At 37.9% G+C, this 18,398-nt stretch overlaps 2 protein-coding genes across 7 annotated transcripts; both read right to left on the bottom strand.

Annotated features, from left to right (window-relative positions):
- Positions 1–1,415: 1,415 nt before the first annotated feature.
- Positions 1,416–8,980, bottom strand: mthfsd (methenyltetrahydrofolate synthetase domain containing). 6 transcript variants are annotated; one of them, XR_006927715.1, is made up of 11 exons: positions 8,816–8,976; positions 8,617–8,720; positions 7,523–7,636; positions 7,098–7,211; positions 6,927–7,017; positions 6,744–6,856; positions 5,635–5,760; positions 4,008–4,139; positions 3,222–3,766; positions 1,801–2,573; positions 1,416–1,720 (listed from the first exon to the last, which is right to left on the bottom strand). XR_006927715.1 is itself a non-coding variant. In XM_046865042.1 (10 exons), exons 1-9 carry the CDS (start codon positions 8,841–8,843, stop codon positions 3,245–3,247), a joined length of 1,344 nt encoding a protein of 447 aa, XP_046720998.1. In that variant the 5' UTR covers positions 8,844–8,980; the 3' UTR covers positions 1,416–2,573; positions 3,222–3,244. The 6 variants fall into 6 exon arrangements, 5 of the variants coding, with proteins under 5 accessions (XP_046720998.1, XP_046720996.1, XP_046720997.1 ...); XM_046865042.1 differs by lacking the exon at positions 7,523–7,636 and adding an exon at positions 7,682–7,795 and having other exon boundaries at positions 1,416–2,573; positions 8,816–8,980; XM_046865040.1 differs by having other exon boundaries at positions 1,416–2,573.
- A 1,364-nt stretch (positions 8,981–10,344) lies between these two features.
- On the bottom strand, positions 10,345–16,899 carry gas8 (growth arrest-specific 8). The gene is made up of 11 exons (XM_046864480.1): positions 16,787–16,899; positions 16,414–16,506; positions 16,016–16,213; positions 15,717–15,923; positions 14,284–14,338; positions 13,995–14,200; positions 13,194–13,361; positions 12,481–12,567; positions 12,184–12,393; positions 11,355–11,420; positions 10,345–10,667 (listed from the first exon to the last, which is right to left on the bottom strand). Exons 1-11 carry the CDS (start codon positions 16,787–16,789, stop codon positions 10,518–10,520), a joined length of 1,443 nt encoding a protein of 480 aa, XP_046720436.1. The 5' UTR covers positions 16,790–16,899; the 3' UTR covers positions 10,345–10,517.
- Positions 16,900–18,398: the final 1,499 nt, after the last annotated feature.

Raw genomic sequence — 18,398 nt, 5'->3', positions numbered from 1 at the left:
CAAAAAAACAAATATTAATTAGTGCAGAATGAGCAGTTTTTCTTTTCGAATAGAATCACTTTATATTTTATCTATAGTGCGGTCCTTTCTGATTTCCACGTTTTAATTTAATTATACATTTTGTTAGTTACAGATTATAAAATCCGAGATATGCTGACATGCATTTGTGAGTCTACTTGGTTTATTTTCTTTTTTTGCTTTAATGAAGCCTCACAGAGACTCCATGAGTTTGTCCAAACCCTGACTTTCATTACACACATGGAAAAAGATTAGACACGATAGAAAGCGTACCGAGCAGTTATGCTCCGTGTCACACAATTGATTTTATTTGTTAAATATTCCACAATTCTAAAACGTGTTTATTTCCATTTTTTTGTTTGCTTTCATTCTTTAAAGTTAATACAGAATATTATTTAAAAAAAAAAAGAAATAAAAAAATCAGCCTGCTGTATTTTACTAGTGTAAAAGAAAATCGTTATATTCTTGAAAAACAGCAGGTACGTTCAGGTGGAGTTTTCTGGAATCGGACATGAAGGAAAAAAACAGATGCTGTCAAAATCTCAACGCAGCACCTGTAGAAGACGATGTAAAACTAATCCAGTCAGATTACAGCCTATATATAAACTTTTGTATATACACACACACATTATATATATATATATATATATATATATACACACACACACAAAAGTGGTGTCTACTAAAAAACAAGTTGCATTTATATCAAAAAATTTACAATTGTATGGTATTTAATGTTTCCCTCAACTAGAATGGAGAAAAAAAAAAAAAAAAAAAAAAAAAAAAAGAGTAATAGTAAATATTTCTACAATTAATAATTCAGTCTTTTTAGTGACGTTTAGATTTACACTAAAGCTACAAGGATAACGTATATGAGAAATAGCCACAACACTAAACTGTTTGCTATCAGCTTCTCCAACTTATCCTTCCATTACTCGTTTCATTACACCGGCACCAGACGAGTCTTTTTCTGACCTTCTACACTTCGACAGATTCTTATACAGCCACGATCATTTCCAGCCAAAGCCTTCAACAATCCAGTTTCATAAATAACCATAACTGCATTTTCAGTGAAGCACGAAAGCATATTAGAAAAAGTACAACAAAAAAAAATAGTTTCACCTTGGCCAGAAAAATATTTTGTTTCTCAACATGCTAAATTCAAGAGTTATTGAAAAGGAACAAAATAGGATTTTTATGAGGATTTGCCCATTAGTAATAAAGTTTCAGGAACAGAAGTGAGATTTTTTTTAAAGGCAGCTGAAGTTTCAGTGTGGTATAAAGGATAGAACATCACAGGCCCCGAGGGAGGATCTGCAAGTCGAAGCTCAAAACCTCTCAAACAGCAGGCATGGGTAAAACAGACCAGAGAATGAGATCAAGACGTAATCCAGTGGAACAGCTTTGGATTTTTTATTTAGTACATGACTTGTTTTGAAGGCATAATAAAAACACAATAGGAACATGTTGGTACTCAAATCAGATTTCACCAACATTTTTTGTCGGAGCTGAAGCTGGAAATTTATAAGAAAGTCCAAAAACGCAAAAATAGAAAATGGCAAAAAATAATAATAATAATCTAACCCACAATATCAGGTCCCAAAAAGTACAACAGGATGACAGAGCAAAAATCAGTCCACAATTCAAGAAGGAAAAGTCTTCGTAGAACTCAAAAAACAACATGCAAAGTCTTTCTCTGGAGCTGTAGCAAAAAATAAATAAATAAATAAGTCCTTACAAAACACAGAAAGGCAAAAAGCAAACTCAGGACCAAGGACTTACACAGGAAAAGGGGGGGGTAACCAAACTTCACAGAAACGGAGACAAAAGGGGAACTTTATAGACACAGGGCTAACAAAAGGATTCAGGTGGAAACAATAGGTATCTAATTAAGGGAATAGGGACACAATGGTGACATCTGGCGGTGAAAACATGGAAACACAGGGGAAAAAAGCTAAATAAAGCAGAAACCTAGCAGGATCCCCCAAATCCTGACAATTATATATGATAAGAAAAACACTACTCATAGAAAGTCTTTAAATACAGTATGTATTCAAGGATTACAGACCATGAGTGAGGCAGGAATACACACAAGATCACAAAGTACCACTCACACATACTGTACATACACAGTACATACATGTTTATTAGAGGAAACTGGAGAACCCTGAGAAAACAGAAGGAGAAAATGTGGGACTCAACACAGACTGTATCCCGAGCTCAGGATCAAGCTGTAGACCTTGTGGCTGTGAGGTCATCCTGCTGCAGATGAACCCAATATATTTAAAAACTAGAAATTATTATTATTCCAACACCAAACATTTTCTCACTTTATCGATACAGAACCAACCTCATATAGCTTAAAGTATCATTCTGCAATGTGTTGCACCCCGTGCTCCCAGTGAGCCGAACTGTAACAAACACATGCTCAACTTTTTACCTTCCTCCAAATCAATGTCTTTGTGTTTTTTTACGGAATAGCGAAAGGGCTATCAGGTCTCCTCTTCGGTGGGCAATGAGATTTTCCAGGCTAGTAAAAAAAAATTTGAAGTTATCTGTTAAATAAAAAAAGTTATAATAAAATAAGTTAGTTGCTATATATAAAAAAAATTTTAGCATTTTTTCCCAAAGCACTGATCGTTTTATTTTTTAATATTAATTTCATTTTTTTTTATAAAAACCTATATATTTACGAGAGTGAAATCTCCAGTGTCAGCATTTTTTATTTATTTATTTAATTTTTTTAACAGTCACTGTTTTATAACAAGTTTACTGGAACTTTGTTTTCCAAAAAATTAAATAAATAAATAATAATAATAATTATTTTGTCTTTATATATAAGCAAGAACCGGGACTTGTCATCTTTCCCAGATAATTAAATACAAATAAAAAACAGAGTAAATTGTATAGTTTTTTAATAAAATATATGAAGGTAATCAGTGGTGTGTTTTGAGAAGATCAAAACACTTCAGGATCTTTGATTAAGTTCCTATAGCAGCTTCTTCGGTTGTGTTTTATTGGGTCTTTTTTGTTTACTATTATATGAATATTAATAATTCAATAAGCAATATTTAAACATGACAGGGACTTTAAGCACTTTTTACATCCAGAATCAATTGTTTTGTAAGACAGGTTTCTGGATTTTTTTCTCCAACCTCTCTTTTGAGACACTGCTTGTGGTGGATGTTGTAGTCTGAACCCACCTGATTTCTGATGTTTTCTCGAGTTAACTCTTACTCTGTCTTTTGGTGGCACCAGGTTTACGGAAGCTGTTTTGCCCTTTGGCTCGCTCTATGTGCAGCGTCTGGCCGTTGATGCAGAGCCCCTGCAGGGCGTCCAGAGCCTGATCCGAGGCTCGCTCGTCACTGTACTGGAGGAACGCCCGGTGCTCTGCCCCCTGCCAAGTGAGCCGAACTGGTACAGCATCTCGATCCTTCAGGAAACCCTTCAACTCACTCACACGCAGTCCAGCTGGGAGGCCGCCTACATAAAGTGTGTTAACAGGAGCCGGAGAACGTTCAGCTTCTTTACCTGAGCCGATAAACGCAGGTGTATGATCTCGCCTTGGAGTGGGAAGATCATGCCTCAGGTCGTGTTTTGGATCAGGACTGGGTTTGGGTTTATGCCTCTGTTCGGTCTTCACAATAGCAGTCTGGGACATTTTTAAAGTTACGTCCTTTCCACCCTTCTGCTCCAAGTCTCGCAGTTTTTTCAGGATGGGAATTTTCCCCAGCATTTCCGCGTCAAGCTGCACACATGAAAATGCAGCTTTTGAGAGAAAACTCTAGAAACTCTATTTTTTGAGAAGAGAGGAAAAAAGCATAATCTTATAAATCCCTATGGATTATGATTTTTTTTATAATACCTATTTAACTCAGCATTAACCTGTTTAAATCTAATGTAAATTAAATTTTTGTCTTAATTCAAATTATCTTTCAATATAAATGGTACATTATATGGACAAATGTATTGGGACATGTGACTTTTACCACAAAGTTGGAGGCACATAATCGTGTAGGACGTCTTTGGATGTGGCTGCATGAAAGGAGACCCAAATCTGTTCCAGGACAACAATGCACCCATGCACAAATCCAGATCCATGAAGATATGATTTGCATGAACTGGAAGTGTGGAAACACCTAATGAACACCTTTGAGATGAATGAAAACACTGACTTCACCCCAGGTCTCTGCACCTCACCTACATCAGAACCCGACTTTACTAAGGAGCACAAATCTTCACAAACACACTCCAAAATCTTCCTAGAGAAGTTTACTATAATACCAAAATTGGGACTAAAATCAGATGTTCAAACTGTAAAATAGGATGTTAATGCTAAGCTAATGCTCCACAAAACATTGTCCATGGAAAAAAATGGATGTGGATATTATGTAGTTTGGTTGTCACACACACCCACAGGTTTAAACTTTTTTTTCAATATGAACCTAAATCCTAATTGGCCTGTATTTTACATTACCTCCAAAAACACTAGATTGAATACTTACAAAAATATACATGAACCCTTTTCTTGTCAGGTTTCTATATTGGAGTGTAAAAAACAAACAAACACTCAATAAGCGAACATTAACTCCAGCTGCATGCAGTTTTATCACCTTTACATTTTATTTTTATGTTTTTCGCTCACGTTATATTTCTACAAATCATATGCTCACAGCAAACTACTCCGTTTTCTTCACGTACAACAGAACATTTATGAAGGCCAGAACATTTATCTTCTGAACATCAGTCATAAACCTCACATAGTTGTGGATTCTGGCTGAATCGAGTGACTCAGAGATACGAATAACAAACACAACCGCTAATTAACTCAACATAAGCAAATGCACCATATAAGGATGTCCATATAAATATGTCTGACTTGGTTACCTCAAAAACAAAAGGTGGAAAAAACAAAGGATTTGAGTAGTTTTTTGTGAAAATAATAAGTTAGAGAGATTGTTATGGAGAAGTTGGTGTTCTTCTTGGGAGTAGAAACCAGTGTATTGGTACGAGGGGAAAATGTGGATTAGATCAATAACGATGAAAGATGAAAGATTCAGATAAGTGTGATTAAGTGTGTGAAATCAATTTAATTCGTCCTGTATAAGAGATTTGTTAGAAAATGAAGCATGTGTTTATAAAGTACCGTGTCGTACCCGTGATTAGGGTTGCCAGATTTGCAAGGCAAAAACACCCCAATGGGAGGGGAAAAACTACATCAAATTTCCCTGAATATTTGATCAAGTAGAGTTTTTATAATAAGTGAAATTTTTCCCACATTTTGTCCATTCTTATTGTTTATATAATTACTGCATGTTTGCGTATTAGTAAATGAATAACTATAGCAATAAACTGATTTAGTATTTAACTGACAAACAATTAATCAATCAAATAATTAATTTAATTTCTAATTCTGCACGAAAAACAGAAGTTGAACAGCTTTAAACAGCATGCCGCTTGTTTAAACGTTGCTTACAGGAAAACAGAGTAAATCCTGTGTGAGTTTAGATGTTTCTAATTCCCAGTTCTGAACATCAGGCCCTACAGAGATGCAATCCTATGTACATAAGAATATAATAATAAAGCTGTGTTGGTGCTCTGTGTGTTCAGATTTACCTTTGACCACATGATGCCCTTTGGTTTAGGAATCTTACACTCAGTCCTGATGATCCTGCTCGGTGTGAAGATGTAGTCCACGGTGAGATCATGACTTTCCATTAGTCCCTCTGGAATGTCCACAACCTGGACACAAAGTACACTGAACTGAACATGTGCATGTTTCAAAAAAGTGTTTAGGAATCTTGCTATTTTTTCTTTTTTTTTTTTATACAAGAACTGGAGAAGAGATTTGGATCGTTCTTGTGATGGACATGTTGGGATGTTTGTGGAACTCTCCAAGAGAAGATTCAGATTTTCACCTGATCTCAGTTTAGATTAAAATAAATCAACAGCTGTCCAGGTGTCTTTTTATGTCACATTTTACAATTTTATAGTTGCATTAAATATTTTAAAACATTGATGAGAAAAATTAATAGCAGCTATAAAAAATAGGTCGACCGAGTGGATTTTACCGATACCGATTGCTGATAACCGATTAATCATCTGATTTTTCTAATGGATACTGGATTGAAAAAAAGAAAAAAAAAAGAAAAATCCATGTAAAATGGTGAACTTTATTAAAATAATTAAAAATAAAACTGTACTGAAGTATAAAAATGTGCTAAATGAAATAAACATAAATATATTCATTGACAGCATAGCTTTTTAGCCTCTCCGGCAACGGGCGCAACCCGGAAAAACTATCGGTATGGATTTGTGCGGAGAGCCGATAGTTCCATCAATTAACTATTGTGCTGAATAATCTGCAAAACCGGTGAATCGCTCGACCTCTACTATAAACTCACCAGCTTTTATATATATATATATATATATATATATATATATATATATATATATATATATATATATATATATATATATATATATATACACACACACACACACACACACACACACACACACAGCAACAACTGGGCTGTACAACAGCTGTATAGCAGTTTCTATAAAAAATGATCATGTATTAAATGGAGCACTTTTATATAAACCTGTGTAAAAACTACTCAATCAAATCAAATCAAATGATATTATAAAACATTAACAAACACTTCCTGACCAATCAGGATCGAGAATTCAACAGTGCAGAGGTATTGGAAAGGATTTCTGACCTGGCAGTCATGAACAACAGTCACAACCACTGTGGATTCATTCACAGCTCCCATTGAGACCATCATGGCATATTCCATGTCTGAATATCCTTCACCTTTTCCAATTCTGTAACCTAAAAATAGATGGACATGTAAACAAATAAGCAAATAGATAATGATATCATGTATTATGCAGCAGTTCACCTTTCTCCGATACAGCAACCGATCCGACCACAACCAGGTCCACGTGAACACTTGCATCTAAACCCACTGGGACACTGAATTCCTTCACACCCTGAAACACACAAAAACCCACCATCATCATTTAATTACAACTCTCACAAAAAGTATGAGGTACGAGAGCGTACGAGTCACCTGGGACATAGAGCATACACGAAGATCCTCCTTGGTGGCCCCTGGTGGAGGAATGATTTTGTTAAACAATCCTGTCCGTAGACGAGGCGTCGGGACCAGCAGTGTTTTTCCGGCCTAAAGCAAAAAATATAGAACATACTGTATATAAAGCACATTCAAGGTGAGACAAGTTTGCAAAAAACACGTAAAAAGAAATCTGATTGGTCAGCTCTGAGAGTATTTGCTGCTGCAAATGATCAGATTTATATCAGTGCTTTTGTTCATATATTAGTAACTATGGACAAAGTAGAACACGACACTTTGGCACAATTTTGCTTCACTCAGGCTTCCACATCACATCACATCACATCGCTGCTTCGCTAATTTCCTGGTGTGTTTTATTTTTTGCATATCGCACAGAAACGGATCGCTTATCATAAATTCACCTGCAGAGCTGCTAATCGAGCCCCTTCAAGTGGTTTATCAGGATCCACTTTGACCTCACGGGATTCGGTGAAGAACTCAAAGCCTTTGATCATCCCGCACGCCCCTGGAGCTCCCTGAAGAGACAGAAAGCAAATTAAAACAAGAGACGAGTTACTTACATGCAGAGTGTGAAAGCGAGCTCGCTCCTGTGGCTTATCCGGGTTCACTTTAACAACGCTGCTGGATTGAAACACCTGCAGAACAGGAAGCCTGTCACAGGCTGCTGTCGCGGACTGTCTCACACACACACACACACACACACACACACGCACACACGCACACATTAGGACAAGGCAATGGGAGTCCAGCAGCAATCATATTTTGCTACAACAGCAGTTAAATCACTAACTTTAAAATAAGTACAAGGTGCTATCATAAAGTTCCGAAATTAATCTTGTAACACGCCAACAGATGGCAGCACGAGGCAGCACGCACAGTCACAAGGAGCTCCGACCTTCATAAGTTACTGTGCCTAAAGACATCGTCCTGTGTGCATCAGGAGCTGTGCAACTGGTGCTATTTTGATCATGTGTGCACTCTGTCATTGAGCTCCTCCTCACATATGAGTTTCTCCCAGGAAACAACATGAGCTAACTTCTGCACCCTCCCTACTCGCCAGATTTGGCTCCTGCAGACTTCGCCCTCATCCCGAAGATGAAGACCCAGCTCAAAGGTCGCCTTTTTGACACCAATGCGCAGATCCAGGGCAAATCGCAGAAGGTGCTTGACGTTTGAAAAAGAAGACAGTGCAGAAGTTGGCAGGAACGCTGGGAGCGATGTACTGCTGTGCAAGGGGACTATTTTGAAGGTGATAGTGTGTAGATAAATAATTTTCTTGTACATTTTTGATACCACCTCACAAGTACAGGTTTATGAACTGACCAGGGGCGTGGTCATGTGACATGGACACGTGTCTGCCTCTGAGACACAAATGTAATGCATTAAGCTCAACAAAAAATGCATTGCTTGTACACTTTCAGAGTGCATTTGATGCTCTACGTATCAACCAAAGCAATGTAATTGTACATAGGTGGTTATTAGAGCGTTACGTGACCTTGAAGTTTGGGATTCTGTGGTGCACAGGTCGGGGGAACTTGGCCAGATCTTTCTCCTCGAGGTAATCCCACACTTTCTGGCGAATTTCCCATTTCGTCGCTTCTACACATTGGGAGAGGATGCAGCATTAAAACACAGAGATGCTCAAGCTCGGGTTTAAGAACACAAAACAGAGCACACAATATATTTTCATGTACCTTTGGGAATAATTATAGCGGTTTCCATAGTTTAGAAGCTTTAAAAGGCTTTAAATGGAAATGAAGAACACTCCTGCATGAAGCATGTCACTGACTCCAAACAGCACACTGACTCCAGCTGCTGCTGTCTACCAAAACAAAGCGCACTTCCGGGTTCGCTACGGTGTCCTATAAAGGTCAAGTGCGTTTTCGTTTTTCATTTAAGCTGTATTTGTTTACATATACACTACATTGACATATTTTCGTCATATGTGTGGTATGTGCTTTTTTTTTTGAGCATCGCATTCCACATTTAGTCCCAATTTGCGCTTATAATTCCCTCCAAAATTCTTGGAAGATGTTCCACAAAAGGGTGTTAGTAAAGTCAGGTCCTGATGTAGGTGAGAAGGTGAGGAGGCCCGAGGTGCAGTCAATGTTTACATTCATCCCAAAGGTGTTCAATAGGGTTTAAAGCTCTATAGCAGCAGATCTTCCACTCCAACCCAGGCAAAGCAGATCTTCATGCAGTTTGCTTTGTGCACAGGTGCATCGTCATGCTGGAACAGGTTTGGGTCTGTGAAGGGAACATTTCATGCTACTGCACCCAAAGACACCCTGTACAATTGTGTACCTTCAGCTTTGTGAAAACAGTTTGGGGAAGAACCATATAAGGCTGGGACATGCAGGTGTCCCAATACTTTTGTCCATATAGTGTATATTGGATATATGTAAGATGCTGATGCAAGTAAGAAGTCTGAGATTTTAGTAGCCACATTGCAAAGCGTTTTTCCCTATCGTTTAGTTTCTCTGTTTGGTGTCTCAATGTTAAGATATCACCAATTGTCCCCACAATCACAGGAAATAATCACAACTTTGTTGTTGTTTTTTGTTGTTGTTTGGTTTCTTAAATGCATCAATAAGGACATATCAATAAACCAAAAGATAAAATACATCCTTAAATGTACCCATAACCCATCATATTAAATTTTAACAATTAAACACATTTTTTAAGAATTAGAATAACTTAGGAGTGAATGGAGGTTCAAGAAAAATGTGGCCACCAGGTGGCGCCAAAAACCAAGCTAAATCCGTGAGCATTTAACACCTCAACAAACGAATTTATTAAGTTGATTAATATACATCAATATATAGTATTTATCCATTAGGATGATATAACTATGTTTTTCTGAAGCAGACATTTTGATTCAAACAGATTTTATGTCTAAACTTCTACAAATTCTTTAAAGAAACTATCCCATACAAACCCTGTTGTGTAATTATTTAAAAAAAAAAAGAAAAACAGAAACCAAGAGGACTTGAATAGTACTTTACCCCGAGTCACATGCACACTCAGGTAAAACCTACAAATATCATAGAGCCATCAATTATTTCAGCTTCATATTACCTTGCAATAAACTGGTGGGGGTTTTTATTGGTGTGTGGAATGCTTTTTTTTTTAGCCCACACTGAAGCACTTAATACTACTCTAGCAGCGTGCCGATCCCATGACTTACAAACAAATTGGTAAACAAAGGTGACCAGACAAAATATCTCGTCCTCCAAACGTTTTACTGAAACTGTTTAAAATGTTCTTATATAATAAAGGAAGTGACTGAGAGTTAGCAGTAATTTTCTGCCGGAGGAAGAATATTAGTTCCAGGTTCGGGTTCAGAGTTTCAGGGCTGTATATGATGAAGGGAAGGTCCATGTTGAAGAAGTGAGGTTAGAGAGGGGAAGACACCAGGCCGGCTGGTCCTTGACCAAGGCTCTGTTTCATCAAGTTGCTTTCCAGTGGTTTAAACCCAAGTTCCTCTACTGGGATGCCAAAAGCCTGCAGTTTCACCTTGTATGTCCTCAGCAGGTCGTTATGCGCCTGGGGGAGAAAACAAGCAGAAGGTATGTAAGACAGAATTGAGCAGATTCTACCATTTTTACTACATGTACAAATCTACACCAGCAAATCACTGAAGTCATTTCATTTCCTGTTTGTCTCATGTGTGTGTTTTAACCACATATGGGTGTGACTTATTTGTTTTTTCCCCAGTTCTAATAAAACTAATCTGTACCTACAAACTATTTTGGATTTAGTATCATAAAGAATAACGCTTATTTAAAAAATCTATGAAATTCTCTGTTTCATCAGGATTCGTTTTTTTTTTAATCAACACTATTTATTAATTTCAGCTAACAGACACATAATAAATAAGGGACCTTTTTTTAGTTCTACCCCAGCAACATAGAAAAGTACCTGTTGCTGTTGGTACCTTTATTTCTGACACTCTGCCTAAACTTCCTGGGATTTAATTAACAGCAAAAAAAGGTCCTGGGATTCAGAAAAAATGTGGATCCTAATACACTTTTCTAACTCATTACATAAATCGCAAATAACCTGAAATAAAATGCTGCATGTTGCCAGATTCACGGCTTCATGATGCAAACACACACACACACACACTGAATTACACGGTCACTTTGTCCCTTGTGAGTGTGCAGAGGTTTGTTTTATAAATGTAAATGTAAAGAATATATCAGAATATATGAGTGTTGCTGATGGACCTACCTTACACATACGAGCCAGTTCATACTGAAGATCTTTAATGGCAACATTTTTCGAGTCCAAAACGTCCTATAAACAAAAATGAAAAGAAAAAAAATGAATCAGAAACCTGATAAAGGAATAACTCTGAAATGTGCACAAAGGTTTTGTCAGAAATCATAATAAGATTTAGAGATTTAGACCGGAGGCTTATATCCAACAGAAATCCTATAAGACTTTTGTTAAAAAAAAAAAAAAAAAAAAAAACGTTACCATGGAGATGCGTTCTGATGACCCCATTGTAACTTAAATATATCGTAAGTTGAGACGTGGTCTAGCCGAACACTGTCTTAAAGAATCGGTGATCAGAATGAGGTAGTTTACTGTAATTTGTTAATAATTTTACAAATTACAGTACATCATTTAGCAAAACAGAGCAATTTAAGCTACCGTAATGTATAATCGATTATCATCTGTAAGCTGATTTCGCGAGTGGAGGGCGGAGCCAGACGCACTCAGTTTCAAAAAGGATAGAGAAGAGTTCAAACTGGGCTTTGAAACCAACAAAAACCCCGAGACGACTGAACTCCAGACCCCTGGCGAGAGTGAAGCATCTCATACGGAAGTTTAAATGGCGCACAAAAATGTCAATATTTTGACCAAATTTTTAGTTTATCGCTATCGTTATTGGAAGATGGAAAAATTGCAAGTCGAACCATTGTAACTTGTGGACGTCTGTATTTGTAATTTTGCGTAACTGCTACTTTGCATAGACAATGTATATAATATATTTTTTTTTTCTTCACAGAACAAACTTAAGACCAAATTCAAGTGCTGTAGTAATCAGCAGTACCTCCAGTTTGCGAGTCAGCACATTCAGAGCACTGGGCTCTAAATTAGAAGCAGCAAGGACCTCGTTAAGCTGTGCCTCTTTCTTCTCCAGGACTTCTGTAAGAGCGTCCAGTTTCCTCTCCAGAAGCAAGTTCTTAAATCCGCTTCTCTGCTGGACCTCCAGAACAGCCTTGGTGAACTTCTGGTATAGTTCATCACGCTCCTGCTGCACCTGATGACCAGGAAATGAAAGATAAAGAGAGATTGGAGAACGATTTTTTTTGAGAAGCTATGCCTTAAATAACTCTTCTCATCTTACCTTACTGAATCTCTGCTCCAAGACTTCATGCTCCCATTTCAGGTCTTTCTGCTCTTGTTCTACTACTTTGAGACGTGCTTTCAACCCCTGACAGAAGAATGAAACAGGATCTATTAGAAATTGTGGTCTGCTTAGTGCTTACACACAGTACCTCTTTAAAACACACACTATATCATGATATCTCAAGAATATTTACACTACTGTCAATTCTGATTGGTCCAAAAATTTTGATTATGTTCTAAATTCAATTTAGATTCTTTTTTTTTTCTTCACTTCAACAGGAGACCAAAACCTGTTCCAGCATGCTTTACATGAGTTGGAGTGGAAGATCTGCTAAAAAAAAAAAAGATCTGACATCAACCGTATTGAACCTTTGGGATTAACTGGAACACTGAATGCACATCAGTCCTCCTCATCCCACCTACATCAGTACCTAAGTGTCTGAATGAGCACAAATCTCACCCTCCAAAATCTAGTGGAACATCTTCCCAGAAGAGTGGACGTTATATGAGCAAAACGAGCCTAAATGTTGAATGGGATGTTTAAACTTCATGTATAGGTCTTTAATAAATCAAAGCAATGTAATGCTTGGCAAGTTTCTCATGGTGCCAGTAATATGGTGTTATTAATCACATAACACAACTGTCACGAAGTAGAAAGTGAGGATGCACTTCTTCATTGCAGACCACGATTCAAAAGCCACATAAACCTACCGCCAGTAAGTTTTTGTCCTTCTTATAGTTGGTGAGCTGTTTCTGCAGCTCAGACACTTCCTGACTGGCTTTCTGTAGCGGCTCCTTCAAAAGCTTGTTCTGGTGCACCACTGTGGCCATCTCGTTCTCCAACCTCTCCTCCCTCTTCTTCATGTCAGCCAGTTGATCCTGCACATTCACAGCCAGAGAGAGAATAAAAAAGCTTAAATGATACGCAGGGATCAGAATCAAGCAGAGTTCATACAAGTTCTTTATAAACATAAATGCTTGATCGATAGATTGGTTCACATGGACTGGAGTGGAACATCATGAGTGGCCTGATATAGAGCTCTTAACCATATTGAACACCTTTGGGATGATTTGGAACAGTGACTGCACCCCAGACCTCCTCATTTCACCTACCTGACTTTACTAAACAGGCTGAATAAGCACAAATCTCTACACTGCAAAATCTAGTGGAACATCTTCCAAGAGGAGTGGAGGTTATTATAACAGCAAATGGGAATTAAATGAGTAATGGAATGTCCAAAAAACACATAAGAACTTATAGACAAATGTTTGTGGACATCTGACTATATTGTGTATAGACTGTAGATGACTAAATGATTATACAGCACTTCTATGGAAGTTTCTATGAAATTGTTTCTAGAAAAAACTGAATCGTTACGTGCTACAACACGTGCTTCAATCAAAATAGGAATTTAGCAAAACAATTATACATTTGTGAAAAAGTCTTCTGAACTCTGGATATATTATAAGATGTAAAGCAAACCAGCAGGAGATGAGATCTCGGCAGCGTACCTTCAGCATGTTGATTTGGTTCATGTTCCCGAGAGTGACATCACTGTAATAGTTCTTGATATCACTGAACGCTTTCTCGTGGTTCTTGATCATTGTGTTAACGTGGATGCTTTTCCTTTGCTCGAGCTCATGGATTTCGGTCTTGCGCCTCAGGTCTTGTTCCTGTCGCTGTGTTTGCATTTTCTTCTCATACGCAGCCTCGATTTCTGTAGACAAACATCAGAGCGTTGAGATGTGCTACAGTGTTCCACATGCACTTCAGATTTCATCTGAGTCATGAACACAGTACCTCGTAATCTTTCCTCAAATTCACTTCTCAGCTTGGTGATTTGCTCATCGTGGCTCTGTGATAAAAATAAAGGGGTGGATATGAACATGGTGATGTCTAGCATGTATAGCAGTCTAATACAGACCATAATGATCCTTGCTGCACAAGCAAAAGTCCAGGGGGTTGGACAGAGACCTGATCCAACCTGTCCTATAAGTCAACTCAACAACTCAAACTATCGGACATATTTATCCAACCCACTGGACTTTTGGTTCAACTCTGTCTAGGCAGGAGGACCTGGATCAGGTTCAGACCCCACCCTCTGGACATCTGCTTCTGCAGCAAAGGCTCCTGGTACAATGAGCTGGATCGGGTACGTCTCCATCTTTTAAACTTTTGGCTCAACTCTATCCAAATAGAAGGACCTGGATCAGACTCCACCCCTTAAACTTATGGGCCGACAACAGGAGAAACTTCTTCTCTATATCCAAACCTGTTCACTTTTAAGCATATTAGTATCTATTCTATTGAATACATTGACCTATAATTAGGCCTGGAAGATAATCTTATTTTATAGACATGTATATGTTTTTAAAATATTTCTAAAAGTATGCGTTAAGTCCCTCATGTCCCTCTGGTACTTTTTTGTTGGTCTTCACAATAGAGGATCTATTTTGGGATTAGTAGCCAATCACAGAATTACACTTACGGCCATCGCAGATGCATTCACTACTTCAGTATTTTTTTTTTTATGCGTATCTGTACTTTACTGAAGTATTTTCATTTGGGGGAAACTTTAACTTCACTACATATCGGGTTTTTGACTCGACTACATTTTGCGAAATCAGTCGTTCCTTTTTATCTACGAGGATAAAAACGTAACTGGTGAAACACGCAGCGAGTCACCAATCAGGGTCGAGCTCTGTTTTACACGTGTTCTGATTGGCGCTTGGTGTATCTACTGATCACCAACATACAGTTCAGCATCAGTTCAACATCAAGCAGAACATTTAGAGAGGAATAAATGATGAAGAAACTCCAGACTCGAACTCACCGCAACACACGTGACCTCATTTGCGCAATTTTCTTGTAGGTTTTGTGTTCATGATGATTGTAATAGAAATCAATCAGTGTTTGAGTCATTAATATCATTCTATTAATAGATCAGTGTGCTGAGAGTCACATTCGAGTCTTTACACATCATCTGAGTTGATTAAGTAAAAAGTCTTGTGACAATTATGATAATAGGAACATTATAGTTATAATAAATCAGTATTTTGGATACTTCAGTACATTTGAAGGAAAAAACGTTTGTACTTTTACTCAAGTGAAAGTTTAAAGGGACACTTTTACTGGAGTCAAATTTTACTGAGTGTTTCATCTCTACTTTAACTCGACTACATGGTTTGTGCATTGTGCATGCATCGTGTCAGAGAGCCTCAGCCTGCACGCACCAGTTTCAAGTTTTTGATGTGGTTCTCATTGGAGAGCTCTTTTTCCCTCAGATCAATTTTCAGGCTGCGCAATCCTTTCCGCAGCTCGTTCTCCTGGTCTGCCTGCTCCTTCTCCAGGAGTTTAATGGCAACCACTCCCTCTGACTTAAGTTCAGTGATGCTGTTTTGCTGTTCATACAGCAAGTGTTTGACCTTCTGCTTGTACACCTGAAAAATAACAAAAAAATAAATAAATGAGAAAAGCCTTTTTAGACACGTCCTCTGAGTCACTAAAGGAAGCTGCTCGTTATTTTAGATACCCTGATTTCAGTTTGATGGTTCTCTTCAGCTTCTTCCATCTCTCGGTCTCTGTTCCTCAAGTCAGCTTTCTTCTCTTCTAGTTGTTTTTTGGAGATCTCCCAAAAGGTGTGTATCTTATCTCGCTCCAGCTGGAAGTAATTGCGCTCTTCGCGCTCCCGGTCCAGTTCCTCACGCAGGCGCGCAATGTGTTCTTCCAGCTGATGGAGAATGGAGAGTTCAGAAGAAAAACTTTATTTTTTTCTTAAACACAAAGAACTACTTTTTACAGCTCCTATTGTTAGCGATAACAGCAACTAACTTATTTCACTGAAAAAATATGTAAACATATTAAAAAAAAGTGTAAGGTGGCAGTTTTGATCTATACTAAAGGGAAATCTGCACATGTAGGACAGTGTACCTGCTCCTTGGACATCTCCTCAGTGGGAAGTGCATCTACCACTTTTCTGCTCTTTTCCTTCGCAGCCTTTGGGGCTTTCTTTTTTTTAGGAGGCTGAAGCATAAAAACATATAGATGAATATTTATATATATATATATATATATATAAATAAAAGTTAACCCTAACTCCATATTTAAACCTTAAACATTCATTCAACAAACAAAAAACTAGACTTTCACATTATATGGCTAACAAACCGACTGTTAGAGCTAAATCTGGATAGATAGCCTGTTAGCTAAGAAAGCTTCGTTTCGCATTTTTAACGCTTTTGTTTCACATTTAACTTTATAACTTGATCAAATATTCGACTCTAAAAAGTATATTTATACGTACCATGATTTATGTTGCTGTAATTCGCAAAATAAAATCACTAAAAGCAACAATGCTGTTTCCCCGTGCAGCACTGTTTGTGAGTAAGGCAACACGTTGTCATGACAACAGACGCTCTTATTGCGCGTCATCGTTTCTTCTTCTAGTGTTATTAGAGGTTAGGTAAACCAGTTTTGTGGCAAACCAGCGCCACCTACTGGATTGGAATGTGTCCAAAAAAAAGTCACACACTAATATAACTTTGGATTTAGCATTTAAGCTTTGATTACAGCACGCAATGTCACATCATGTATTCCCGTCCAGAGTTAAGATCTTGTATTGATGATGGGAGCAAAGTCTTCTCAAGCACATCCCAAAGATATAATGTCTCATGCTCACTGAACCACTCATTCACTCTTTTATTGTGGAATATGCTCATGCCATCAGAGAAGAAGAAAAAATCAATTGATGGAACTTCCTGGTCATTCTTTGGGCACATAACGTTGCTGAACCGAGACCTGACCAACTGCAGCATCCCCAGATCATCGCACTGCCCCCACATGTTTGTACAGTTGGCACTTGGCATGATTGGTGCATCAGTTTATCTGCCTCTTTTCTTACCCTGATGTGCCCATCATTCTGGAACAGGGTAAATCTGGACTAATCAGACCACATGACCTTCATCCATTGCATCAGAGTCCAATCTTTATGCTCCCTAGCAAATTTAATCCTTTTTTTCCACGATTAGCCTCACTGATAAGTGGTTTTCTTAAGACTACACTGCTGTTTAGTCTCAATCCCTTGAGTTCCCTTCACATTGTGCGTGTGGAAATGCTCTTACTTTCACTATTAATCATCGCCATGAGTTCCACTGTTGTTTTTTTTATGATCTGATTTCACCAAACGTTTAAGTGATCGCCGATCACGATCATTCCATTTTTTTTCCGTCCACATTTCCTTCTCGAAGATGATGTTCTGATGCAGTTCTTAATCCAGCTGTAGTAGTTACAGCGATCTCCTTAGATGTTTTCTTTGCTTGATGCATGCCAATAATGTGACCCTTCTGAAACAGATTAACATCTTTTCCACGACCACAGGACGTGTCTTCTGACATGTTTTTTTAAGAAACGAGAAGCTACTCACTGCATCAGTTAGGGTTAAATAACTTGTTGCCAGTTAAAACATAATTAACGATGCAGTAATTAACCAATGGGAGGCTCTTATCTATTTGCTCAGTCAAATCCAGGTGGTGATTATTTTGTTTTTTTGGACGAGCAGTATATTTTGAACGAAGATTATGTAAATAAAATAAACTTAGATAATATTTTACTGCTGAATAAACCCATCCTGGGTCACTTTTTAAAAACATTGTAAAGATTTAAGTTTTGATCTTTATTTTTTATTTGATTTATAGTGAAGGAGTACATGGTCCATTGTCTCATAGGCCTAATTTATATATATAATACACAAATGAATCTCTCTCTCTCTCTTTCTTTCTCTCTCTTTCTCTCTCTCCCTCTCTCTCCCTCTCTCTCTTTCTCCCTATCTCTCTCTCTCTCTGTCTCTCTCTCCCCCTCTTCATCCCCCCCACCCCCTCCGATTGCTGAATGGCTGCGAGCGCAGTTTAAAGGAGGAC

This window comes from Silurus meridionalis, chromosome 13, assembly GCF_014805685.1.
Source record: "Silurus meridionalis isolate SWU-2019-XX chromosome 13, ASM1480568v1, whole genome shotgun sequence".
NCBI lineage: Eukaryota > Metazoa > Chordata > Actinopteri > Siluriformes > Siluridae > Silurus > Silurus meridionalis.
Note: the sequence above shows the minus strand (reverse complement) of the source record. Positions and strands in the feature narration are given on the sequence as shown.

Excerpts from the sequence above, each read along its gene's own strand:
- mthfsd (XM_046865042.1), bottom strand. The coding sequence starts at position 8,843 with ATGGAAACCGCTATAATTATTCCCAAAG. Across the intron at positions 7,796-8,616 it reads ACAGAATCCCAAACTTCAAG|TCCGCGACAGCAGCCTGTGA; the intron begins GTCACGTAACGC and ends TGTGTGAGACAG. Across the intron at positions 5,761-6,743 it reads CTGTTGTTCATGACTGCCAG|GTTGTGGACATTCCAGAGGG; the intron begins GTCAGAAATCCT and ends CTTTGTGTCCAG.
- gas8 (XM_046864480.1), bottom strand. Across the intron at positions 15,924-16,015 it reads ACCATCAAACTGAAATCAGG|GTGTACAAGCAGAAGGTCAA; the intron begins GTATCTAAAATA and ends GTTATTTTTCAG. Across the intron at positions 12,568-13,193 it reads AGGACAAAAACTTACTGGCG|GGGTTGAAAGCACGTCTCAA; the intron begins GTAGGTTTATGT and ends TTCTTCTGTCAG.